This window comes from Dipodomys merriami, unplaced genomic scaffold (assembly GCF_024711535.1).
Source record: "Dipodomys merriami isolate MVZ:Mamm:240054 unplaced genomic scaffold, mDipMer1.0.p SCAF_17, whole genome shotgun sequence".
Classification (NCBI taxonomy): Eukaryota; Metazoa; Chordata; class Mammalia; order Rodentia; family Heteromyidae; genus Dipodomys; species Dipodomys merriami.
Genome location: NW_027203048.1, coordinates 17,528,231 through 17,555,074, shown reverse-complemented (window position 1 = coordinate 17,555,074; position 26,844 = coordinate 17,528,231). Strand labels below are relative to the sequence as shown.

General features: G+C 39.0%; 2 protein-coding genes across 2 annotated transcripts; one reads left to right on the top strand and one right to left on the bottom strand.

Annotated features, from left to right (window-relative positions):
* Positions 1–48: 48 nt before the first annotated feature.
* Positions 49–25,637, top strand: Cebpz (CCAAT enhancer binding protein zeta). Its single transcript, XM_070025383.1, has 16 exons — positions 49–240; positions 2,437–3,926; positions 7,204–7,435; positions 8,179–8,365; positions 10,062–10,150; positions 13,072–13,125; positions 13,533–13,635; positions 13,737–13,805; positions 14,456–14,522; positions 15,722–15,822; positions 16,096–16,153; positions 16,442–16,638; positions 18,685–18,771; positions 22,017–22,081; positions 22,173–22,254; positions 22,797–25,637. The coding sequence occupies exons 1-16, from the start codon at positions 85–87 to the stop codon at positions 22,943–22,945; spliced, it is 3,186 nt and encodes a 1,061-aa protein (XP_069881484.1). The 5' UTR covers positions 49–84; the 3' UTR covers positions 22,946–25,637.
* Positions 20,823–25,558, bottom strand: Cebpzos (CEBPZ opposite strand). Its single transcript, XM_070025385.1, has 4 exons — positions 25,456–25,558; positions 23,720–23,764; positions 22,970–23,054; positions 20,823–21,062 (listed from the first exon to the last, which is right to left on the bottom strand). Exons 1-3 carry the CDS (start codon positions 25,556–25,558, stop codon positions 22,972–22,974), a joined length of 231 nt encoding a protein of 76 aa, XP_069881486.1. The 3' UTR covers positions 20,823–21,062; positions 22,970–22,971.
* Positions 25,638–26,844: the final 1,207 nt, after the last annotated feature.

Genomic DNA, 26,844 nt, shown 5'->3' with positions numbered 1-26,844 from the left:
TCCGAAGATAACACGTCCCCGGAGGAAGTGCGTCACGGGCGGAGCGGAAGTGAGCGCTAGCTGGGCGCGCGTGCTCTGCTAGCCATGTCGGGGGCCAAGAAACCTTTGGAGTTCCATGACAAGCGGCCCTGGCGCCCGGAGGCGACCGTGGAGGATCCAGATGAGGAAGGCGAGGATGACAGCGTGGAAGCCCACAATGGGTTCTCCCTGGAGGAAGTGTTGCGCCTCGGAGGCACTAAGGTGAGCGCCCCCGGCCTCCGGGGAAGGGGCGCGGGTACCGGCGCCCGGGAGGCTTCGCGGGTCGGAACGATGCTCCGGCCGCGCTCGCGCGGGGGCGAGGAGGCCGCCTGGGCCCGAGGCTCCCCGTCCGAGTGTGCCGCGGGCGCTTCCCACGCGCCTTCCCACAGAACGTTTGCGTGATCACCTGCCCCAGGATGTAGAGACCCTTTCATTTCTTTGCGGGGTCAGGCGGGAGAAACCCGGCGCCTCGGTCTTCACCGCGCGCTCCAGTGTTATCCGCGGTGTGGGAATTTCAACTTCTGAGAGTTGGGCGTGCTTGCGCGTGCTCACTGCGCTCCCGAAGCCCCCTTTCGCGGAACGCACGGGCTATAGACAGCAATCAAACACGTGAAGTGAGTGGTTGCTCCTCAGACGCTAAGTAGTGAGGGGCATTGCCGTTTTAAATGGTAGGATCGGAGAGAGGATCTCGGACAAGAGAGTTGAGCAAAAAATCCTGAAGAACAAGAGAGAGCTACGTACCTGTCAGATGGAACCGCAGATACAAAGTGTAATTGCGCCTAACTGGTGCTGTGGAGGCAGAAATGCACTGTAGCCGACGCAGAAAGAAGGAAGAATAGTAAGAATTGAGATAATCAAATGTAAGAGAAAGGGCTTTTCTCCATTTAAAGATTGTAATAAGCTGAGCCGGGCGCCGGTGGCTCACACCTGTCATCCTAGCTACTCAAGAGGCTGAGATCTGAGGATCATGGTTCAAAGCCAGTCCGGGCAGGAAAATCCGTGAGACTCTTATCTCCAATTAACCACTCAGAAAACCGGAGGTGGCACTGTGGCTCAAGTGGTAGAGCGCTAGCCTTGAGCTGAAGAGCTGAGGGACAGCGCCCAGGCCCAGAGTTCAAGCCCTATGACCAACAACAACAACGACAAAAAGATTATAAGCAGATACATAAGCAGGATTTGTTCTGATTTCTAGAAGTATTCTTTTCTTTGGAGACCAAAGATGAGGTTAGAAGGAAAGACATTTGCTACCTATAAGAATAGCTTACTCTCTACAGGAATTTTATTTTAATATCTGAATAGGTAATATCGCCACATGATAAAAACTTTTGTCTTCCAGTAAGTCTCTACCTTACTATGCAGATACTTACTCAGCACCTGTCTATGAATTATGTGTGTCATTTTTTACACAGTACCATATATTTTGCATCTTTTCTCCACCTTCAAGAATCTAATGTATATCTATAAAAAAAATCTTGTGTCATTGATTTTATGACTCCCTAAATTATTATATCTTAATTTTAGCCAGCCATTTATTGTGGTTATTTAAGTTGTTGCCTTGTTTTTGCAATCTTAACTAATTTAAATGACACTAAACATATTTGCTTCACATTTCTAAATGTGCACTTTCAGATTAAAGGCTATGGATGTGCCTTTTAGGTGTTTGCTTGTTTTAATGTTGTTGCAGAATGGAGCCCAGAGGCTCTCCAGCATGAGAGAGAAGTTCTCTACCACTTGAGCCACACTTCCCTACCCCATAGTTTGATTTTGATAAATTAACCCTCAATAGAGGTTGTGCCCATTTACATTCACATCAGTCCTGTTCACAAATACCTTATTCTCTCACTTATCCAAACCAGGTTAAATGGATGTATCATTGTGGTTTGAATTTGGATTTCTGTAAATGCAAGGTTGAACTTTTTTTTTTTTTAAATCATGGAAGGACCTTCTCTTCTCTATACTGTTCATATCCTTTGCAGGTTTTCCTACTGGATATTTGTCCCTTTATCACTGATGTGTGGGAACTTTCATATTAAGCTACTAAAACCACTTTACTATGAGTTGTTGCTATTTTGTTTTTCATTTGTTATTTGTCTGTTGGTTTGCTGTATGCTTTGTGTGTGAGAAGAAATGGTAACTGATCCTGTTCTTTGTGAACTCTGAGGCTTTTTTTTTTTTTAATTTGAAGGATGTTTTCTCTACTCTGAAATTGTCAGTTTAGTTCTTTTGTACTTGTGTTATTTTATGGTGTCATTGTTCACATTTTAAAATTATCCATGAAGTATTTACTTGGGCATAAGATAGGATTCTAGGTATTACCATAATAATTAGTTTCATTGATTTCAACTAATTTCAAAGATGAAGTTTTAAATGAATGTTGGATTCACAATGTATTTTTTACTTTCTTGTGTTTTCATGCAGCAAGATTATCTTATGCTGGTTACTTTGGATGAGAATGAGGAAGTGGTGGACGGAGGCAAAAAAGGAGCAGTTGATGACCTTCAGCAAGGTGAATTGGAAGCATTTATTCAAAACCTTAATTTGGCTAAATATGCAAAGTCCTTAATTGAAGATGATGAACCAGCAAAAGAAGAAAATGCCGGCAAAAAAGAAGCCAAAGTATCTACAATAGATAAGAAAAAGCAAAATTCAGCAGAAAATGAAAAGACAGTCAGCAAGAAGAAAAATAAGAATAAGCCAGAACAGTGTTCTGATAAGAATGACAGTGTGCCAAAAGTGAACAAAGAGAAGCAAGACATCTTTGAATTCTTTGAAAGGCAGACATTGTTACTCAAGCCTGGAGGCAAATGGTTTGATCTAGAATATTGCAATGAATATTCTTTGGAACCCCAGTCTCAGGAAGTTGTGTCTAAGTACCAAACCCTGGCTCAGAAGCTGTATGAACATGAAGTCAACCTATTCAGAAACAAGACAAATAATCAAAAGGGAGGCTCTTCTACCTGGATGAAGGCAATTGTATCCTCAGGAACACTAGGTGACAGAATGGCAGCCATGATTCTTCTCATCCAGGATGATGCTGTTCACACACTCCACTTTGTAGAAACTCTGGTGAACCTTGTTAAAAAGAAAGGCAGCAAACAACAGTGCCTCATGGCTTTGGATACTTTCAAAGAGTTACTCATCACAGACCTTTTGCCAGATAGCCGGAAGCTAAGAATTTTCAGCCAGCATCCTTTCCACAAACTAGAAAAGATGTCCAGTGGCAACAAGGATTCACGAGATAGAAGACTGATATTGTGGTACTTTGAACACCAGCTGAAACACTCAGTAGCTGAATTTGTGCAGGTCTTAGAAACTTTAAGTCATGACTCATTAGTAGCCACTAAAACTAGAGCCCTTATTACAGCTCATGAGCTTCTTTGTAACAAACCTGAGCAAGAAAAGGCTCTTCTTGTTCAGGTAGTAAATAAACTGGGAGATCCTCAGAATAAAATTGCCACAAAAGCCTCTCATTTGTTAGAGACATTACTCTGTAAACATCCCAATATGAAAAGAGTTGTATGTGATGAAGTAGAAAGGCTTCTCTTTCGCTCAAATATCAGCTCCAAAGCTCAATATTATGCAATTTGTTTTTTGAATCAAATGGTCCTCTCCCATGAAGAAAGTGAACTGGCTAACAAATTAATAACTCTTTATTTTTGTTTTTTTCGGACTTGTATCAAGAAAAAGGATATTGAGTCAAAAATGCTTAGTGCCCTTTTAACAGGTGTGAATAGGGCATACCCCTATTCTGAGACAGGGGATGACAAAGTGAGGGAGCAGATAGATACCTTGTTCAGGGTGTTGCATATTGTAAACTTCAGTACCAGTGTACAGGCCTTAATGTTACTTTTTCAAGTAATGAATTCTCAGCAGACAATTTCTGATCGATACTATTCAGCATTATACAGGTAAGTACACTGTACAACAATGTATGAACATAAGGAATAAGTTGGTCTCATGTGGCAAGTTCAGTGCAGTGCTTCTCTTTTGGACCAGAGGAGAGTTAGAAACTTGGAGATGAGGCCACCCTCAGCAACTCAGTACTCACCAACTTTTGAGTTATTTGAGTTAAAAGCAAAATTTATATTTTGCTACATTTCTTTTTGGAATGTTAAGGAAATAGGATTTCAGGTATGAAAGAAACTTCTACTTATTCTTACCTTTATATCTCCTCCATAGAGCATCGTTATCTGCTGGGCAAGTATGCTTTTTTCAGCCAGGCATGATAATACATACCTGTAATCTCAGCTTTTTGAGACAAGGGCATGTTTAACCCTCTTTTTCAACATTAAGGTTTTGTATACTGGTCTTTCCAACAGTGCTACATATTTTTTATGTCATATTTCTGTGTGTGTGTGTAAAGAAACATGTACAACAGTAGTTAATTTAGCATAAACTCAAAGCATAATGTTATCTGTCTTGTATAGTTATGAGGATTGCAAAATTTTCCCAAGATCATAAAGCCAGTGACTGAGCCAGGACTTTAATGATGAGTTAATGTATGTTAGCTTTGTAAGAAGAAAGGGCCAGATGCAACGGTCTTCTTTTTAGGTCCTTCCCTAAGGATCTAAAGACCTCCCCCACTTAAACTCCACCTCTTAAAAATTCACCATCTCACAGTCGGACCCTGCTGGAACCCAAGCCTTTACCACACAGACCTTAAGAGGGAACATAAAACCACACTACAGCAATATATGTACTAACATAAAATCTTCAGGTGTATGTTAAGTTCTTAACATGACCCAGCTCACTAAGTGCTGGCTGCTAAGTAATAATGTTTTTAGTTTGGGAACTGTCCCAAGGCTGAAAATGTAGGATTTGGGATCTTGAAGGTTTTTCGCTGTAATATTTAAAGAACTTCTAATTTTTCTGAAAACATTTGTCTGTATCCGTGTAATATCACAAGTTCATTGAACACAGCAAAGTATACAACACAGCAAAGTATAATTCCTGAGTTTTTAATTGCTCTTTGCCAGCACCTCACACAGATGGTTTTCTTTATGAGGTTTGTAAACTCATGAAGTGTTTGCTTGTTATGGGTCTTACTGAAAATCCTTTTAAAGAAAATTCCCTATTAATGGGCAAAAGAAATGACATTTGGTTTATAGAAATATGATTTGTCAAAAACTTCAGGAACATTTTTTGTTAAATGATGGAGACTCTCCTGTGTAAATTCTCAATTGTGATATAGGATGGAGTTTGTAACTAAAACTGAGTTAAATGGATAGAAATGTTGAAAAGTTTAAGTGTGTAAAGAATTCAATAGCAAACTAAAAGTATCACTAAGAGATTCTACAGTTACACAACTGGCAGTTGGTGGACATGGGTATGTACAGCAGTATGAAAACATTTCACAAGAATAAGTGATTATATTTCTAGCAGTAGTGAAAGTACTTGGAAGCAAGGAAGTAATGATTCCACCACATAGTGTTAAAGCTAATGTGGAAGATAGGGTTCATTGTGAGCATTCTATGGTCTGGAGGTCCACAAGAGTTGAAGAATCTCTAGAATTAGCAACTAGGAATGGAGTACTTTAAAATACGAGCAAGGCTCTGATAACGGATCAGTGGTAGAGCACATGTTAAGGCACTGCATACAGTTCCCAGTACCATCACCCCAAACATGAGATTAGAGTTGAGCAGCCTGTTAGAGACACATAATAGCTATATTGGCTCAAATATTTGAAAAGCTTTGTAGTTTAAAGTGTAGTTGAGGGACTGGGAAGGTGGCTCAGTGGTAGAGCGCTTGCCTTGCATGCCTGAGGCCCTGGGTTCGATTCCTCAGCACCACATAAGCAAAAAGAAAAAAAGCCGGAAGTGGCACTGTGGCTCAGGTGGTAGAGCGCTAGCCTTGAGCTGAAGAGCTGAGGGATAATGCCCAGGCCCAGAGCTCAGGCCCCACGACCGGACCCAAAAAATAAATAAATAAATAAAATAAAGTGTAGTTGATATATATTGCTGAGGATAGTTTGGGCTCCAGCCACCTAAGATCTCATGGTTGGATATAACCCAGGAGTAGGTTTCAGCTTTGGACAAAGAAAAAATTTCTAGGCATAAAATTTAGGACAACACCTCAGTGATAGAGCACTTGTCTAGTATGCACAAGTCCCTGTGTTCATTCCCCAGAAGCAAGAAAACAGGATTTCTAGCAAAACAAGCTGTCCAACATTGGATTGGGTTACAGGCAATATCCATCTGCTTTTAAAAGTTATGCATCCATCCAACATTGATCTTATAACCTAAGATTCTGGGGTTACAGCAATAATAACAAAGAATTCCTATTGGACCTTGAGTGAAACTACAGAAAAGCCAAAGAAACAGCTTGTGAAACTGGACAACATACATATTGGTACTGAAAGAAGTAGATGAATTGAATTCATGTGCTGTGTATATGGAGAGTTGAGAAAGAGTATTCTGAGCAGAGAGGCATGGATGGAAAGGGTACTTTGCAGTTGGTACATTGAGCCATAGATTACCTAAAGTCTTCATGATCTATTTTCTGGATACCCAAGGTTATCCAGAAAGTAAAGTAGCAATGCAAGGACAAGCCCTCATCTCCATCTCCTAGTCCACTGCTTTGTGAGTCAGCTTCTCTTTGGCCTTTCTATATCTGTATAAAATTTACACTGTTAGCCTGGTGCTGGTGGCTCACGCCTGTAATCCTAGCTACTCAGGAGGCTGAGATCTGAGGATCACGGTTCAAAGCCAGCCCAGGCAGGAGAGACCTTGAGACTCCTATTTCCAATAAACCACCAGAAAACTGGAAGTGGCGCTGTAGCTCAAGTGGTAGAGCGCTCGCCTTGAGCTGAAGAGCTGTGAGGGACAGCGCCCAGGCCCAGAGTTCAAGCCCCACGATCGACCAAAAAAAAAAAAAAATTACACTGTTAAGGCTCTACCTATTGATTTTTAAAAAGGAAAAAAAAAGGCAAATACAGGCAAAAAAAAAAAAAAGTGGGGGGGGGGGTAGGCTGATGCCTCCTGTTCCCATGCCTTTCCTTCCCTTTTTAATCATCATCAACTCTGTCTGAGGGTCACTGAGTTACATTTTATCTATAAGGGCAGAAGTGGTCTCATTTGAACAAGAAGGAAATTATCACTGAGATTCAGTTATATGATTGGCTGTTGAGTCTAAAATGTTGTAGAGATGATTTTATGAAGAAATATTTGTCCTTTAATCATTTTACAGGAAAATGTTGGACCCAGGGTTGATGATGTGTTCCAAGCAAGCTATGTTTCTTAACCTTGTCTACAAGTCTCTGAAAGCTGACATTGTGTTGCGCCGGGTGAAGGCTTTTTTGAAGAGGTTGCTCCAAATTACTTGTGTACAGATGCCACCATTCATATGTGGAGCTTTGTATCTTGTGTCTGAGATCCTTAAAGCAAAACCAGATTTAAGAAGTCAACTGGATGATCACCTGGTATATTTTACAACTGCTTTTTAAATCGAGTGGGTGCTGTGATATATTAGTATTTTGATTTTCCTTTGCTTCAATGACAACGTAATTTACTAGAGCCTATAATAAGTTCTAGAGTTTGATGAATCTGAGTTTTAGTGCTAGATTAACTATAGTTAACTAGTTAAGCAGATTGATAGGCCTTTCCACTTGTAATAAACTGTACTGCACTAAAAACTGCAATTATGAGATGGTGTAGAAGAGCTAGTAGTATATCTTTTAAACCTGTTTCTTAATGTTAAGAAGAAAAATAGCACTTGCTTTATAGGACTATTTATAATATATCAGGTATTTGAGAACTTAATGGTTTCAAGGAATAGTTCCAAAATTTCAGGAACTCTTGGCTTAAAACTTTGTTTGGATCAAACTCTTGGCTTATGCCTGTAACTCTAGCTCCTCAGGAGGCTGAGATCTGAGGATAGCACTTCAATGCCACTCTAGGCAGCTTTGAGCCAAAATGCTAAGGGATAGCACCCAGACCCTGAATTAGCATCAGTACTGCCACAAAAAGAAAAAAAAAAATTGATTATGTTTTGAAGAGCGTAATCTTTCATTCTAACTAGCATTGATGGCATCATTCCACTTTATTTCATATTTTGTTAAAATTGCAATGAGTGAATCTTCAGAACTATAGATTATAAAATTGAGTGAAAATTTCATTGAGCCATTTAACATAGACTCATTAAATGAAAGTATGTTTTTGTTAGGGACCTGATGACGAAGAAAATTTTGTTGATGTGGAGGATGATGACATAGAACAGATCACAGATGCAGATAAAGAATCAGAAATAGATGCAGAGAAAAAGATTGAAGCAGAGGAAACTCTGTCTGAAAATAATACAGAAACTAAAAAAACAAAGACAGCTTCCTGGGTACACTTTGATAATTTGAAAGGTGAGTTTCTTTTAATGTTTAAATTATTACCTTAGTTTCTTCTTTGATCTTCATTTTAAAAGAGCAGGTTGGATTGGTCCTTATGCATGCTAGACAAGAACTATACCATTAAGCTGCATCCATAGAAGGAAATTTTTAACGTAGTAAGTTACTAATGTCTTTATTAACAAAGCACACATTAGTATATACCAGTTAGACCTATGGAAGGCAGATGAAGAAATTGTGGAAACAGATGCACCATAAATTTCATTTCCTTCCACTGTAAGTGCCCGAGCACATGATACCCAAAGATGGTATATACATGGAGTATGATTTGGCCATACACTGTTAATTATATTTCATATATTGAAATATTTGATTATTTATTGTGAATTTCTTGGTTCTATTGTTTGATCATCATATTCACCCTCCACAACTTCTATTTTGTTGTTGGTCGTGGGGCTTGAACTCTGGGCCTTGGGCGCTATCCCTCAGCTCAAGGCTAGTGCTCTACCACTTGAGCCACAGTGCCACTTCAGTTTTCTGGTATTTTATTGGAGATAATAGTCTCATGGCTTTCCTTTCCCAGGCTGGCTTTGAATTGTGGTCCTCAGATCTCAGCCTCCTGAGTAGCTAGGATTACATGCATGAGCCACCGGTACCCGGCTCCTCTACAACTTCTTAAAGCACTATTTTAGAGTAAAACTTTCTGTGAAACACACATATCAAATTAAGTCTTTTTTTTTTTTTTTGGGTCCGGTCGTGGGGCCTGAACTCTGGGCCTGGGCACTGTCCCTCAGCTCTTCAGCTCAAGGCTAGTGCTCTACCACTTGAGCCACAGCGCCACTTCCGGCTTTTTTCTTTTTGCTTATGTGGTGCTGAGGAATCGAACCCAGGGCCTTGAACATGCAAGGCAAGCGCTCTACCACTGAGCCACCTTCCCAGCCCCTCAAATTAAGTCTTAATAGGATAGTAGGGCCAAAAAAAATTATCAGTTATCCTGAAGACCAAAATAAGAGTAATCCTTTAGAAGGGTGGCAAGCATATGCGTTATGAGACAGTAGTAGACATGAAATCTTGTTTTAATTTTGATTGTCTGAAAATATGAAGGTAATGTAAATCTATTCCAAGTAAGAATTCTTTCTGGACATGCTTTTGATAACAAGTACATGGGCTCTATAGCCACAAAAGACTAGACCTATTCCATTTTCAGGTTAATTTCGTCTTAACATTTATGACGTTTTTTCACTTTTAGTTACTATAGAAACCTTATAGTAGTTGGGGTAAATACATTGTGTGTTTTATTCAAGAACAAATACTAAACTTTGACAATAAATTCTTTTTTTTTTTTTTTTTTTTTTTTTTTTTTTTTGGGTCCGGTTGTGGGGCCTGAACTCTGGGCCTGGGCGCTGTCCCTCAGCTCTTCAGCTCAAGGCTAGAGCTCTACCACTTGAGTCACAGCTCCACTTCCGGCTTTTTTCATTTTGCTTATGTGGTGCTGAGGAATCGAACCCAGGGCCTCAGGCATGCAAGGCAAGCGCTCTACCACTGAGCCATCTTCCCAGCCCGACAATAAATTCTTTAAAAGACTTGGAACTTTAAATCTAACATACTGGACTAAGTAAGAATGTTGGAACTTATACCTACCGTGGTAGATTTAGTGGCCTCTTGTCCTAGGAATAAAGCATTTGGAAATACATTTATTGTTGTTTTGTAGGTGGCAAACAGTTAAATACTTACGATCCATTCAGTAGAAATCCTTTGTTTTGTGGAGCTGAAAACACAAGTCTTTGGGAACTCAAAAAGGTGAAGTAATTTCAAATTATCTTCTATTTATATTTATATTTTTATATATTTTTGTTTTATTTTATATTTTCTAATATATTTTTATATATTTATATTCAATTTATATTTATATGCTTTATATTCTTGCCTTTGTAACTATAGCTTTTAGTTCACGTTTTTCTTGCAAATAATATATACAAGAAATAAATAATGAAATTTGCATATTTGGTAGCAAATGGTTTTTAAGGGGTTCACTTTGTACGAAATAACATATGGTTGTATTTTTTATTGCTTTTTTTGTTTTGGGGGTTTTTTTGGGGGTGGGGGTCGTGAGGCTTGAACTCTGGGCTTGGGTGCTGTCCCTCAGCTCTTCAGTTCAAGGCTAGCACCATACCACTTGAGCCACAGTGCCCACTTCTGGTTTTCTGGTGGTTAATTGGAGATTAGTCTCACAGGACTCCTGCCTGGGCTGACTTTGAACTGTGATCCTCAGATCTCAGCCTCCTGAGTAGCTAGGATTACAGGCATGAGGTACCAGCGCCTGGTGTTTTATTGCTTTCTATCGGTAGATGACTGCATGAAACTGCAGTAAAATGGATAAAGTTTGCTTTGTGCATTATTAGAATTTTTTGCAAATAGTTACTTTTAAAGGAAAGAGAATTTGTATTTCTAACAGCCTTTCTCTGATTTCTTTTGTAAAGTGAGTTAAATATACTCCTATGAAGTTATCTGTCACCCCCACAGTCCTGGAGTCCTTTATTCTGTCCATGTATGTCCATGTGCACGTGCTCATACAGTTGTCCTTTGCTATATCACAGTTTACTTATTGCAGTTTCACTGTATCATGAGTTTTAAAAAAAGTAGAGGTTTCTCATCTATTGCAATAATTACATTCCAGAGACACCTCCCCACAATAGGTGAAAATCTGTGAAGTAGCAATAAGTGAACTGTAATATAACAAGGGATGACTAGCTAACGCTGCTGTTTTGCTCATTTTCACCTAGTGCAGGGGTCTCTGGAACATAACTCCCACAATAGGTGAGGAATCATCATTCTAGGACTTGAATTTTTTTTTTAATTTTATTTTATTTTATTTGTGAACATACTGTACAGAGAGGTTACAATTGCATGGGCAGGATAATGCGTACATTTCTTACCAAGCACTGCAGCCTCCTCCTTTGTTTACCCTTCACATCACTTCCCAGCCTCCCCCCTCCCCCCCCCAATCCCCATCCTTCTCCTTCCCCCCTTCCCCCCCCCCCCCCCACACCGACGTTGTAAAGCTCATTTTGGACATGACAACTTGTACTTCTCATTGTTGCAACAGGTCCACCTGTATCCTTAAACAACTGGTTTTTCCCCATCTCCTCAACTGACATCAAATATAGTGAAAGCAGGGGTTATACTATGGGGGAGGGACATACAAACAAACAAAGAGATAATCTTATAGATGCATTAGAAACACATGCATGAGCCCGGCGCTGGTGGCTCACGCCTGTAATCCTAGCTACTCAGGAGGCTGAGATCTGAGGATCGCGGTTCAAAGCCAGCCCGGGCAGGAGAGACCGTGAGACTCCTATCTCCAATAAAACCACCAGAAAACCGGAAGTGGCGCTGTAGCTCAAGTGGTAGAGCGCTCGCCTTGAGCTGAAGAGCTAAGGGACAACGCCCAGGCCCAGAGTTCAAGCCCCACGACCGACAAAAAACAAAACACATGCATGAAAGAAAAAAACATTAAAATACATATCTAAGGGTTCATTTTCCTGATATCACATTATCTGACCTTTTCTGCTTGACTGATATATATACTAGATATTGCAAATAAGGGAAACCATGGGACCTATGTTTCTTTGGGCCTGGCTTACTTCACTTAATATAATATTTTCCAAGTTTTTCCATTTCCTAACAAATGGGGCAATGTCATTCTTTCTGATGGAGGCATAGAATTCCATTGTGTATATATACCACATTTTCTTGATCCATTCATCTACTGAGGGGCATCTGGGTTGGTTCCATATCTTAGCTATGGTAAATAATGCTGCAACAAACAGTTGTGCTGGTAGCTTTAGTGTGGTCTTGTTTGTAAACATTTGGGTAAATGCCCAAAAGTGGGATTGCTGGGTCATAGGGGAGTTCTATGTGAAGTCTTTTGAGGAACCTCCATACTGCTTTCCAAAGTGGTTGAACAAGTTTACATTCCCACCAACAATGAAGTAAGGTTCCTTTCTGTCCACATCCCCTCCAGCATCTGTTGTTGTTAGAGTTCTTGATTTTTGCTGTTCTAACTGGAGTGAGGTGATATCTCAATGTTGTTTTGATTTGCATTTCTTTTATGGCTAGGGATGTTGAACATTTCTTCATGTGTCTATTGGCCATCCTTCTTTCTTCTTCAGAGAAGTTTCTCTTTAAGTCTTTCGCCCACTTATTTATTGGGCAGTTGTTTCTTTGCGGATTTGTTGTTGGGGGGTTTAATTTTTTGAGTTCCAAGTATATTTTAGATATGAGACCCTTGTCCGTTGTATGGCTAGTAAAGATCTTCTCCTAATCCGTAGGCTTTCTATTGATCTTGCTAGCTATGTCATTTGCCCTGCAGAAGCTCTGCAACTTTATGCAATCCCATTTGGATCTAGGACTTGAATTTTTGTTCTATCTCTGCTTATATTTCCTGTTTAATTGGAGATAAAAAGTCTCCAAGATACCTGCCTCGGCTGGCTTTTACACTGATCTGCAGATCTCAGCCTCAAGAATAGCTAGGATTATAGGCATGAGGATTCTTGGGTAGAATCCTTGATTTTAAAGTGTATCAATAGTCCTAAGACAAGAGTGTTTGAAAAATCACTTTTCTGATGTGTTTCAGTTTCAACTTTGTAGCTGTCCTCATGCTATAATTATGGGATGGGTTGACCTTAGAAACACTGATGTATTCACATTTTTCTTTTTAGTTAGCTGAGCATTTTCATCCTTCTGTGGCCCTTTTTGCAAAGACTATCCTTGAGGTAAGCATATTCAAAAAATACCTATCACTTGTTGGTCATAGTGTTTTCCCCCACAGACAGAATCATGTATGTTTTATTGCACTTATAAAGGAGCAGCATCTTACGTAATGTAGAATAGCAAATAATTCTTCCCACTCTAAGATGAATGGGTTATATGCCATTAGAAAACTATTGTAGTTGCCACATTCTGGCTTTTCTAGAGAAAGAATCTTCTCTTTCTCATTTCTAGTGTATCACTTCAAGGTTTGGTTCCTGGCTGTTGGTCTCCATTAATAGTATTTATCCATGAAATCCACAGTTCATCTTAAAATATGTATGATAGGGATAACTGACATTTTATTTGTTGCTTATGCACCAGTGTATTATTTTTTAATTAACTTCTTAAAATCTCGCTTTCTGCTTTTCAGGGAAATCACATTCAGTATTCAGGGGACCCACTGGAGGATTTCACACTAATAAGATTCTTGGATAGATTCGTATACCGAAATCCAAAGCCACATAAAGGCAAAGGTATGCCTCACTCTATAAACTATTGCATTTTTACTGCTATGTTTAGAAAATAATATGAGCCAGTATAGCTAGGTCTTACATTAGTTTGATTTGCATTTCAGAGAATACTGACAGTGTTGTGATGCAGCCCAAAAGGAAACATTTTATAAAGGACATTCGCAGTCTTGCTGGTAAGTATAAAGTTTGGACAGTTGAAACAGAAAAGTAAAACATCAATTGATATTCTTTACTCCACTTTATCAAGGTAATCAAATGAGTCAAACTTTAATTGTGAAGACAGAAAGTCAATACAATGTATTATTCTCATTTCATAGTTTTCTCAGTATTAAGTAAAATTGTAGCAAGCTCTTTATACTTTCAACTAGATGTTCTTATAATAGCTAGTATTGTCATTGTCTTCCAAGACAAAATGGCAAGTTTATAGTGATAATTATTATTACTGAATTTTTTTATTTATCTTGAAATCTGGATTCCATATCCAACTGGAAAACAACAAAGACCCTGACCTTCCCTTGTGGGTGGACTGTGTACCTACCACCCGGTTTTTTCTATAATCAGTAGTTTCGAATGCTGAGTCTCCATTGTCCTTTTTGCTTCCGAATCTCTTGCCCATCTTGCTCACGCTTTAAGATTGTATGTAGTCTCAGGCTGGGATGTAGCTCAGTGGCAAAGCGCTTGCCTAGCAAGTGCAACGTCCTGGGTTCGATCCCCAATACCAAAAAAGAAAAGAAAAGAAAAAAAAAAAGATTGTATGTAGTCTCACAGCTTGAGTACCATGAGGGACTGTAAAAAATTAAATGCTTTGGTTTTATTTTTATAGTGAATAGCAAGGAGTTCCTTGCAAAAGAAGAAAGCCAAATACCAGTGGATGAAGTGTTTTTCTATAGGTAATATACTTAATGTCATTTCATTTGGGGAGCTATTTATAAAGCTTTAGATTCCATAAAATACTTTGTCATTGGCATGTTATAAAAATTACAAATGATATGTCTATCCATTTTTGTAAGGGAAGGTTAAATCACTGTTTTATGAATCAGAGTTTGTAGAACTTAGGCTTCATTTCTTTATTTGCTCACAGCTAGCACTCTACTAATTGAGTCACACCTCCAATTCATTTCTACCTTGTTTTTTCTTTTTAAAAAATAGCATCTTAGGTCAGGTGCCAGTGGCTCACAGCTATAATCCTAGCTACCCAGGCAGCTGAGATTTAAGGATCATGGTTCAAAGCTAGCCTGCGCAGGAAAGTCCATGAGACTCATCTCCAATTAACTACCAAAAAGCCAGAAATGGAGCTATGGCTCAGAGTAGTAGAGTGCTAGCCTTGAGGGACAGTGCCCAGGCTCTGACTGCAAGCCCTAGGACCAGCACAAACTACAAAATAATAACAACAGCAGCAACATCTTTTTTTTTTTTTTTTGGGGGGGGGGGTCCGGTCATGGGGCCTGAACTCTGGGCCTGGGCGCTGTCCCTCAGCTCTTTAGCTCAAGGCTAGCGCTCTATCACTTGAGTCACAGCACTACTTGCAGCTTTTTCTGCTTATATGGTGCTGAGGAATTGAACCCAGGCCTCAGGCATGCAAGGCAAGTGCTCTACCATTGAGCCAACTTCCCAGCCCCTGCAGCAACATCTTGCTGGTTAGCTCCAGCTAGCATCAAACTCATAATTGTCCTTCCTCAGCTTCTCAAATACTGAGATATCAGGAATATGCAGTAACTCCTGGCTTCTTAATTGTATGTTGTGTTGTTTTTTTATGCCAGTGCTGGGGCTTGAACTCAAGTTCTCGCTCAGCTTTTTTGTTCATGACTGGTACTCTACCATTTGAGCAAGATCTCCACATCTGGCTTTTTGCTGAATAATTGAAGGTAAGAGTCTGATCTTAGCCTCCTGAGTAACGAGGATTATAGGTATGAGCTCGCCTAGAAACTTAAGTCTTCTAAATTTATTACACTTCACATATACTTTACAGGTATTATTGAATTCAAAACCTTTCTTACATATTAAATACGAATTTCATTCATTCTTACCCAGTTCAGTATACACAAGATCAAATCTTTAGTAAAACTATGTAACTTGCATTTTATTTTAGGTATTATAAGAAAGTTGCTGTTGTTAAAGAGAAACAAAACCGGAATGCAGATGAAGAAAGTATAGAAGATGTGGATGATGAGGAATTTGAAAAGCTGATTGGTAACATTTTTATGATTCAATTTGTAAAATAATCTATTACTATTTGTTAATAAAATATGGGATATTACGGGCAAAAGTGAGCTGAGTGATTAAGAATGTTATATAACAAAGTGAAGGGTTAAGAACTGTTGACATAAACCAGCAGTAGTCACATTTGTATCATTTTGGGGCTTCTTTTAAACAATCCTGTCACTATATTGGTTTTATTAGTTAGAAGACCAGTCAACCTTCTTATTCTTTGCAGTGTGTCACAGTTTCTATATTCTCTTGCAGACACATTTGAAGATGATAACTGTTTCTCCTCTGGAAAGGATGATCTTGATTTTGCCAGGTGAAGTACTTTTTCTTCTTCTCTTACTCTCTTTTCCTTTGCATTTTCCGAATTGTTGTCGCGCAGTTGAGGAGACCATAGAACTATGTGACATCCAAGGAAAATGTATTCAGCTAAGTTTGGGAAGCCAGTACAGTATTCATTCTGAACCTTTACAAAAGTAAACATTAATATACTTTGCAATGTGTCATTTGCTTTTAAGTCAACAGCCTCATACTCTGCTAGTTGCATTAACACACATTAGAAAACACTGCCCTCTTTTGCATGATGTTTTTGTGTGTTTTCCAGCAATGTAAAGAAAGAAGCAAAAAGGACGAAGGCAAACTTGGAAGATGACGATTCTGAGGGCAGTGATGATGAGTTTGGCAACCTGGATGATGATGAAGTTTCTCTCGGAAGCATGAATGATGAAGAATTCGAGGAAGTTGATGAAGATGGAGGAACATTTATGGATGTGCAGGAAGATGAAAGTGAGGGCATTCCAGGTACTGCATCTCTCTTCCTCCATGTGGCAAGTTTTTTTTTTTTTTTTTTTTGTCGGTCGTGGGGCTTGAACTCTGGGCCTGGGCGCTGTCCCTCAGCTCTTCAGCTCAAGGCGAGCGCTCTACCACTTGAGCTACAGCGCCACTTCCGGTTTTCTGGTGGTTTATTGGAGATAGGAGTCTCACGGTCTCTCCTGCCCGGGCTGGCTTTGAACCGTGATCCTCAGATCTCAGCCTCCTGAGTAGCTAGGATTACAGGCGTGAGCCACCAGCGCCCGGCTGTGGCAAGTTTTTTAATAAAGATTTTTAATATAGCTATTCATTCAAACTAATAGTCACACAGACCAGAAATTTAAAGAGAACCTTTTTCCTTCTTGTAAATTTTCCTTCTTTGTAAATTTTCCTACTTGTGGGTTTTGTGGATGCTTATTTTTTCAGCAGGTGAGTTAAGTGCTTATCTTTTGCTTTAGTCTTAAGGATTAACCTCTCTATACAGTACCTGCTATATTGTTACTTGTCCTCTTTTTTTTTTTTCCTTCCGGTTGTGGGGCCTGAACTCTGGGCCTGAGTGCTGTCCCTCAGCTCTTCAGCTCAAGGCTAGCACTCTACCACTTGAGCCACAGCGCCACTTCCGGCTTTTTTCTTTTTTGCTTATGTGGTGCTGAGGAATCGAACCAGGGCCTCATGCATGCAAGGCAAGCACTCTACCACTGAGCCAACTTCCCAGCCCTACTTGTCCTATTTTTAATGTTAGAAGAGTAATTGACAAGAACCTGGGAGTATAGCTCAGAGCAAGAGTGTTTACCTAGCCTATGTGAGAAGCTGGATATAATAGTATATATGCTCCCCAGCTACTCAGGAAGCATAAATAGGAAGATTGTGGTCCAGGCTGGCCCAGACATAAAACAAGACCTATCCCCCAAGTAACTAAAGAATATAGGGTTAGAGGACATTGCTCAAATGATAGAGCACTTGCCTAGCAGTATGAATCCCTTGAGTTCAAGCCTCACTACTACCAAAAAAAAAAAGTAACAATATTTTAAAGTCCTCATCATAGTTCTGCACCTAGATGGAATAGATGAAGATCAAAATTTTATCTTATTAAAAATTAGCAGAAGCCGGGCACTAGTGGCTCACACCTCTAACCTAGCTACTCAGGAGGCCCATATCTGAGGATCACGGTTCAAAGCCAGCCTGGGCAAGAAAGTCTGTGAGACTCCTCTCTCTCTCCAATAAACCACTCAGAAAACCAGAAGTGGCGCTGTGGCACAAGTGGTAGAGTGCTAGCCTTTAGCTGAAGAGCTGAAGGACAGCACCCAGGCCCAGAATTCAAGCCCCACAACCAACAACAACAACAAAAAAATTAGCACAGAGCACCAAACACTGTTTTGTGTTGTTTTGTTTTACTGTTTCTAACTTTTCTTGGCATTTCATGTAGCTCTAGTTAGTATACACATATCTGCCTAACTTCCTGCCATTGGACCTCACAAGTTTCTTCGTTACAATTTTAGCTGGGCAGCGGCTCATGCTTGTAATCCTAGATGTATGGGTGGCTAAGAACAAGGAGGATCATGGTTTGAGACAAGCTCAGGGAGCAAATTCTCAAGACCCTTTTCAACTCATAGTTGGCACATGCCTGTCATCCCTCTGCGACTTGGAAGCCTAAAATAGGTGGATTGTTGCCAAGCACATACCCAGGAGGTAGTAGGAACCTATCCTAAAAATAACCAGTACCAAAAAGGACTGGAGCAGCAATTGAGGTTCAGCAATTGAATATCTGCCTAGCAAGTTCAAATCCCAGTACTGAAAACAAACGTTCTTTTATTTGGTCTAATTAACCTAGTAAATTATATGCTTGTACAATATAGAGAAGTATACCAGTTACCTTTATGCTTGAAGTCTTTGTTTTAATGTTATTGTAAAGGTACAAACCCATGGAATAACAGTATAGTACCTTGCTATTAGACTTAGATTTTAGTGTACTTTGAAGTAATATTCGCCAGTCCTGTCATTTATAAATAGCTTATATGCAACTTTTTTGGGTAATAGAATTTGATGAAGTCGACTCCGAAGTGAATGCTAAGAGAAACAAGAGAAAGAGTGGAGGTAATATCGACTTTGCTGGGTCATTTCAAGGTAAGAAAATGCATTTAATCTCTTAAACCTAAGCAGTTTCTACATGAAAAGTAGTATTCACTATAATTTTGGAGAATAAAATTAGTTTGCATAATTTAGAGAGATTTTTCCTACAGATGTTTCTTTAGCTGAACAATGTAAGAGGCTGAGATCTATGGTTTGAACCCAGCCCAAGCAGTAAAGTCCATGAGACTTTTATCTCTAATAAACTACTCCCCAAAAGAGTTGGGAGGGGAGCTATAGCTCAAGTGGTAGAGTGCAGTTAGCATTGAGCCAAAAAAGCTCAGGAAGAGCACCCAAGCCTGCATTTAAGCACCAGGACTGGCACACATACATATAGACACAAAAGATGTTTTTGCAAGAGGATCTTTTTTAATGTGAAGACTGTTATCTCCCTCATATTATCTATACCATTGTCTCCTTTAAGTTTTTTCCTCTCACATTTAAAAATTTTAGACCATTTTGTCATTCATAGTTAAAGCATTTAGGGGGCATAATGTGCAAATCCTGAATTTTCAAAATACTTTTTGAATATATGTAAATATATATCAATACCTCTTTCCTTTGCTCAAACATTCTTTGCCATTGACCCTTGTGAAAACCCTTATTTATTAACTTTGCTGTCCTATTTTAGGTGACTGCAGTTTTAGAAAATATTTCAGTTCTTTCCATTAATTTATTTTCCAACGTTCTTTACATCTTACAAAATTATGCTTTAGAGTATACCATTTGAAAGGTGCTAATAAATGGAAAGAGTGTTGGGTCAAGTGATAGTTTTAAGTTTGTGGTAACATTGTAGGAAACAATGTATACTTTGCTTCCAATATATTTAGCTTCTGCTTCCAAATAAATACTGAATAAAAATTAATTTGCCAAGCTAAAAAGTAATGAAAAACAATTTTAACAACTTTATCTACATATTGTTGGTAGATTGTCCCCTAGTGCTAGAAGACAGCTAGTAGGTATTTATGTCATTTTCCAATATCACCTGCTTTTAGATGACATGAGGTCATATTTAGCTAGTGGCATATGCTTAAATACAAGGCAGAGTTTTTCTCCAGATCCTCCCTTAGGCTGGATACCAGTGACTTAACACCTGTAATGCTAGCTACTGAAGAAACTAAGATCTGAGGATCGCGGTTCAAAGGCAGTCCTGGCACGAAAGTCCATGAGACTCTTACCTCAAATTAACAACTCAAAAACCAGAAATGATGCTGTAGCTCAAGAATGCTAGCCTTGAGCTGAAGAGCTCAGGGACCGCGCCCAGGCCCAGAGTTCAAGCCCCACAACCAACAACAACAACAAAAAAATCATCCATTAGGGGGGAAAAATGTTTATCTCAGATCCTCCTGAACCTTTGACTAGGTGGTATTCCCTTGGTAACCATATCTTTAATAAATATTATTTCAGGAGAAATTAGCCTAAGATTTTAGGATACCTGATGGAATTGATTTGGAAAAGAGAGAGAGCGAAAAGAGGTACATTATATCCGCGTATAGGTGTCCAGTATCATTAAGAATTAAAAAGTGGCGGGCTGGGAAGTTGGCTCAGTGGTAGAGTGCTTGCCTTGCATGTCTGAGGCCCTGGGTTCAATTCCTCAGCACCACATAAACAAAAAGAAAAAAGCCAGAAGTGGCGCTGTGGCTCAAGTGGTAGAGCGCTAGCCTTGAGCTGAAGAGCTGAGGGACAGTGCCCAGGCCCAGAGTTGAGGCACCAGGACTGGACCCCCCAAAAAAAGTGGCACAAAAATGCTTTCTAATTGAGACCACAGCTACATACATACAGGATAAATGAAGCCAAAAACTAAAATCTTCCCAGTGCTATTCTATCAAAAGTAGCTCTAATAGCCACACATATACTTGTCTATGGATATGATTATTCATAAAAGCATTACTCATTAATGTAAAATAATTGTTTTAAAAATAATCTCTAGTAGTGCTATAGACATTGATATCAAAGATAAAAAAGTAATATTTCAAGAAAGGTGAAAATTCATTATAACAGTATTTCTAATTAATATACCTTTAGAATCTTGTATGAATTTAAGTTAATAAATACCCCAAATAACATTTTCTTATTGTCAACTTTGAAAAGTTTATAGATCCAGAAGTATAGATGAGTTCACAAGTATAAAGTATATTGATAACACTGTAGACATATCTTCATGACATTTCCATAGTCCAAAGAATAAGATCTCTGAATTAAAATTTATATTTTGCCTTAACTATTTCAAACCTTGCCCATGTCCACTGTGAGAATTTAGTCTTGTTTGGTACATATTTCAGCAAATTCTGAAAAATAAGAACACACTATTGTTATCTAAACATTTTTGTTAAGATAGCCTTTTTTAAAAAAAATCATACATATCAGCTCTCAAATTGTATCTTTAAATTCCAGGGTTTTCTCACTACTAGAAGGCACTTGCCATTATATTTTTGCCAAAATATGTTTTTAAATAAAATAATTGTATTGACAGATATTGCATTTTGAAGTCATTAGATTTCTTTTTTTAATGTTTTTTAATGTAAAAATATTGTACAGAGGGGTTACAGTTACATGAGTAAGGTAATGAGTACATTTCCTACCTAGCATTGTTGGGGCTGGGAAGTTGGGTCAGTGGCAGAGCGCTTGCCTTGCATGCCTGAGGCCCTGGGTTCGATTCCTCAGCACCACAAGCAAAAAGAAAAAAGCTGAAGTGGCGCTGTGGCTCAAGTGGTAGAGCGCTAGCCTTGAGCTGAAGAGCTGAGGGACAGCGCTCAGGCCCAGAGTTCAGGCCCCACGATGGGACCCAAAAAAAAAAAACCTACCTAGCATTGTTACCTCTTCTTTTTTCCCCTACCATCCCTTCCCCCCCGCCCCAAGTTGTAAAGTTTGTTTTCAACATAGTGTCTTGTACATCTCATTGTTGCAATGGGTCAACCTGTATCCTTATTTCAGCATTTTGTTATTTCTCTTCCCTTCCCCAAATAGAAAAATGTATATACAAGATGCAGGGCACCGGAATCAAATACAGTGAAAACCATGTTGTACTGTGGGAGAAGAACATACAAAAGAAAAAAAAAATCACACAGTACATTATAAATACATTAAAAACAATAGCAAGAAAGAAAAAACCACTTGTGTCCCTATCTTGGGGTTCATTTCACTTAATATCATCTTATATGGTCATATGTACATAGCTTTTGACCTTTTCTGCCTTGAAGTCATTAGAGTTCAAACTGAATAATCTAAACATATTTTTCAAGGACCAAAAAGTAAGAAGAAGAGAGGAAACTTCAATGACTCCAGCTTGTTTGTGTCTGCAGAAGAGGTAAAGCTAATTTGCTAGTTTAAGGAGTTAATTGTTTTACATTATTTTAAGTGTTTTAATATGTTTAACACCACCCCTTTCCTTTTTTAAGTTTGGTCACCTATTGGATGAAAATATGGGATCCAAGTTTGATAACCTTGGTATGAACGCCATGGCTAACAAAGACAATGCAAGTAAGTAACTTGAAAATAGTCTTCACCTAGGATGTAGGCCAGTGGTAGAGCACTTGCCTAGTATTCCATGAGCCCTGGGATCCATGCCCTGTACTAAAACAAACGCAGAGAACTTGGCTGATGAATATTTGGTAGGACATTGTTATGAGACCTTACAACCTGAATGAACAGCTTTTTCATCTCCTACTCTATAGAGGATACATAATTAAAATGTATTTAAAAATCTAAGAAAAGGCTACAGACTACAAATTTTTTTGTTAACTGTTGTTTTTAGGGAGGTGAGCTATTGTTACATAGAATGAGTTTGCTAAAAGTACCTTTGTATACTTCTTTCTTTTGTAGTTTCTTTCTTTTCAAGTAAAAGTGTTCTGAAGAAAGGGAAACTGTATCATTTGTTTCTTTCATTTCCTAAGACATTAGGCTTTGACAATAAAGTGAGCAACTGCAGTCCATGGCAAACCTGGAGTTCCTGCTGCTCAGTTGGATGTTGTATAGTAGTCCAGAATCTACCCTGTGATACACTTATCTTTCTTCTCTTAAAGGCCTCAAACAGCTTAAGTGGGAGGCTGACCGTGACGATTGGCTACACAACAGAGACACAAAAAGTATCATCCAAAGAAAGAAAAATTTCAAAAAGAAGAGGCTGACTCCAAAACGCCACAAAACAAAGAAAACGAGAATTTCAAAGTAAATTATAAACTAAATTTTTTCTTACTCTTAATTTTTGCTATTCATCCACTTTTCTTGATCTTGTTCTCTAATTCCATACATTCCAGACATTTCAACGGATTTGTAATAAACTATAAATAAAGACAGCTGTTATTTATAAAGTCGTGTGAAATGTTAAAACATTGAGAAAATCAGGCTTTCACATACTGCTGCATAGTAAAATGAAAAGAACCACAGGATTTTTTACTTCACTTGTAAGCGCAAGCCATTCTACTGATTATGTAATAAGCACTCTTTTTTACATTATATCAAATGTTAGCCTTAAGAGTATAATGTCATCTTGTTCAGTCCTTAAAGATTCCATTAGGTAGAATTTAATACCTACCTGACAGCAAACTTGAAAGGAGGAAATGAATCTTTCAAACCTAAAGGTTTCAGCTCTGGTTTGCTTCTGCCACCTCAAAGAGGTCTCATTCTCAAGTCCAAGGATCCATGGGAGTGTAGTTCAGTGCTAGAGAACCTGCCTAGCATGTGTCGGAACCTGGGTTCAATCACCACCAAAAAGTAAAGAAAGAATCCAGTCCACTAACTGTGCCCTTGTCTAGTTTACACTAGGTGAGAATCTTCCACACTGTGTGGTCTTAGAAGGATCTAAATAAGGGGAGAATAGTATTGAAAATTGGACAGTTATCACAAAATAAATTCATTTAGCCTTTAGTCATAAAGTTACTATAGAATTTCTAGGTTATCTGCAAAATTTACTTTGTATTATATTTTTGCTTAAGGAAAAACCTACCTTCCAGGATAAAGGGAAATTTCTTGCTCATTGTTTGCCTAAAATCTGAAATTTTAAAAAAAGTTTTGATTAGATATGGTTAGAAATTCATTATACTAACACATAGATCCACAATTCAGTGCTTTGAGGTCTACGAATCACAGACATTAAGATGTATTTGTGGGCTGGGAAATGGGCTCAGTGGTAGAGTGCTTGCCTTGCATGCATGAGGCCCTGGGTTTGATTCCTCAGTACCACGTAAGCAGAAAAAGCTGCAACTGGAGCTGTGGCTCCAGTGGTAGAGTGCTAGCCTTGAGCTGTAGAGCTGAGGGACAGCGCCCAGGCCCAGAGCTCAGGCCCCATGACCAGCAAAAAAAAAAAAAAGTTTTATTTTATTGTAAAGATGCTGTATAGAGGGGTTACAGTTATGTGAGTAAGGCAATGAGTACATTTCCTGTCAAACATTATTACCCCCTCTCTTGTTCTCCCACTATCCCTTGTCTCCCCCACCTCCCTCAAAGTTGTAAAGTTCATTTCCAGTATACTGTCTTGTGGGTAGCATTGTTGGAATAGGTTATCCTGTGTCCTTGTATCAGCAAAGGTTTTGTTTTAAAGTCATCCTAGAGCTAAATTCTTTACAACAAAATCTAGGTAGCTTTTGTATGTAGCTTTCTTAAAGTTATTTTAGAGTTTTTAATTTGACTTGTATGTATGATGTTTTACTTAGAAATAAGATTTTAAAGCATGTTATGAACTGTGAATTCTTTAATTGTTTTTATGGATGTCACATTGCCCTGATAAGAAATTATAAATAAAAGATAGATGCTATTTATAAAATCATGTGAAATGTTAAAACATATTAAGAAAAATCAGCCTTTGACCTATTACAAAATTACAAAGATCATAGTTTTTAAGTTGATAACTTTAATTTGCTTTTAAAAACTGTTGGGGTAGAGCTGGTACCAGTGGCTCACGCCTGTAATCCTAGCAACTCAGAAGGCTGAGATCTGAGGATTGTGGTTCAAAGCCAGCCCGGGCAGGAAAGGCCTTGAGACTTATCTCCAATAAACCTCAGAAAACTGGCAGTGGTGCTGTGGCTCTTGTGGTAGAGTGTTATCCTTGAGCTGAAGAGCACAGGGACGGTGCCCAGGCCTAGAGTTCAAGCCCCACGACCCACCCAAAAAAAAAAAAAAGCTGTATGCTTTCTTTACGTACAGCTTAAAAGTATAGACTACACCATGGTACAGGAGTACTCTGAAAAAGACAAGTGACAAACTTCCAAAATAGTCACTACCCAAGAAAGAAAAGGCAGCATTTCCTAATGTAAAAGCCTGAGGGCTTTAATATAGTTTTAAAATGTTGAGTTTTAGTAACAACTTGGTAAAGGTTTTTAGTGTCACTGCTAATGCAGAGAAGACTAGAATGGTCTGTAGAAAGAGTATCCTGAGAATGCCTGATGTTCTCTTGTCTCACAGCCTACAACCAGGGAAGGAGTAGGCAGCCAGTCTCCTCCATCCAGGCTCCTGCTCTCCTTTCCCTACTAGTGCAAGCCTTGGAGGGATGAGGAGTCTCCCCAATCTAACAAACTAGAGTCACCTATTTTACAATAATGTACCTGCTTCCCCGCGAGTCCATCAAAACATTCAGTGCACTGAATCTGAAGAACGTGTGTCCACAAGTGCCACTAGCATTTAGTACCCAAATGTGTCCCTGTACAACCCTCTAGAAAGCATAACTACTTACAGAATTGTGATTACCTTGGTTTGTGTTCATCTTATTAAACAAAAAATAGGCTCCAAAAACGCCTACAAGTTCAGCTGCTAAAACTCCTTTAAAGATCTTCTTCGTTGTTGGTTCCATGGTACAGGCTGTCCTAAATTAACAATAATAGCAACCTGAATGAGCATGTATAAATAAATTTTCATTTGCTGAATCTAAACATAGTTCTTGGGCGCTTTGTATATAGGAAATAACACTCTTGTTACCGTATGCTTTTTTTACACATGCCCTCCCTACCTAGTTGTATCAATGCCTAGAGACAATGAACTTCAAAGATACACAATTAGACAAAGCACAGAAGATCAGGAGCTGTCAACTAGTGAAGTCAAGGTTTTACATGTTTCTTGAAGATATACAATGGTAGGAGACAGGTTACTCCAACTTTTTAGTTGACCTAGGAATTAATAGATGATCTAATAGGCCTGGTATATGCAGGCTCTTAGTAAAGTGCCTACAAAGAGTAAGGGTTTTTTTTGAAGTGGTTTTAGCTTTTTAGTGACGAGTTCATTTATGAAATTATTGAAGTGAGCCACAGTTCATACCACAGTTTTTACTAGACAGTACAAAATTGAGTAGTAAATTATTCGGTTCCTATTCTAGAATTGCTATTAGGTCTTTTAAAACTAATTGCATCACCATGATGACAATTCACCTTGTGAAGGTTAAAATGTGTTTGTGACATTAGCTAAGTATCACTATCCCACAATACTGTGAAGTTTATGTAATCTATGTCAATAAAGAAGTTTAAAATAAAAAACAAATTGCATCACCCTCAAGAGGCTTGGTTAAAAACGGCACCCACATCCTTTAGCAGATACTCCAAATTACACAAGAGGCCGACCACAGGTAGAAAGCTGATTACAGTCGGTTGATATGATTTTTTTTTCTCTTGTTGGTCTAGGGGCTTTAACTCAGGGCCTGGGAGCTGTCCCTGAGCTCTTTTGCTCCAGGCTAGCCCTCTTCTACTTTAAGCCACAGCACCACTTCCAGTTTTCTGGTGGTTCACTGGAGTTGATATCACACACTTTCCTGCTCCAGCTGATTTGAAGCCACAATCCTCAGCTCTCAGCCACCTGAGTAGCTAGGATTACAGGCGTGAGAGCCTCTAGCACCTGGCTAAGTGATTTGATTTTCGAAAGGAGGTTTAGTGGGCTGGGGTGTAGCTCAGTAGCAGAGTGCATTCTAGCATTTGTGAGGCCTAAAGTCTGATCCCCTAGTACCTTGAGCTAGTGGCTTAAGGTCAGTAATCCGAACTACTCAAGAAGGAGGCTGAGATCTAGAGGCTTAAAGAGTTCCAAGACAGTCAAGGTAGAAAAGTCCTTGAAGCCATCTCAACCACTGAAACACTGGGCTGGAGACAGGGCTTC

Excerpts from the sequence above, each read along its gene's own strand:
- Cebpzos (XM_070025385.1), bottom strand. The coding sequence starts at position 25,558 with ATGGAACCAACAACGAAGAAGATCTTTAAAGGAGTTTTAGCAGCTGAA. Across the intron at positions 23,765-25,455 it reads TAAGATGAACACAAACCAAG|ATTTTAGGCAAACAATGAGC; the intron begins GTAATCACAATT and ends TTAAAATTTCAG. Across the intron at positions 23,055-23,719 it reads ATTTCCCTTTATCCTGGAAG|TTTATTACAAATCCGTTGAA; the intron begins GTAGGTTTTTCC and ends CTTTATTTATAG.
- Cebpz (XM_070025383.1), top strand. The coding sequence starts at position 85 with ATGTCGGGGGCCAAGAAACCTTTGGAGTTCCATGACAAGCGGCCCTGG. Across the intron at positions 15,823-16,095 it reads GGAATTTGAAAAGCTGATTG|ACACATTTGAAGATGATAAC; the intron begins GTAACATTTTTA and ends ATTCTCTTGCAG. Across the intron at positions 22,255-22,796 it reads GGCTAACAAAGACAATGCAA|GCCTCAAACAGCTTAAGTGG; the intron begins GTAAGTAACTTG and ends CTTCTCTTAAAG.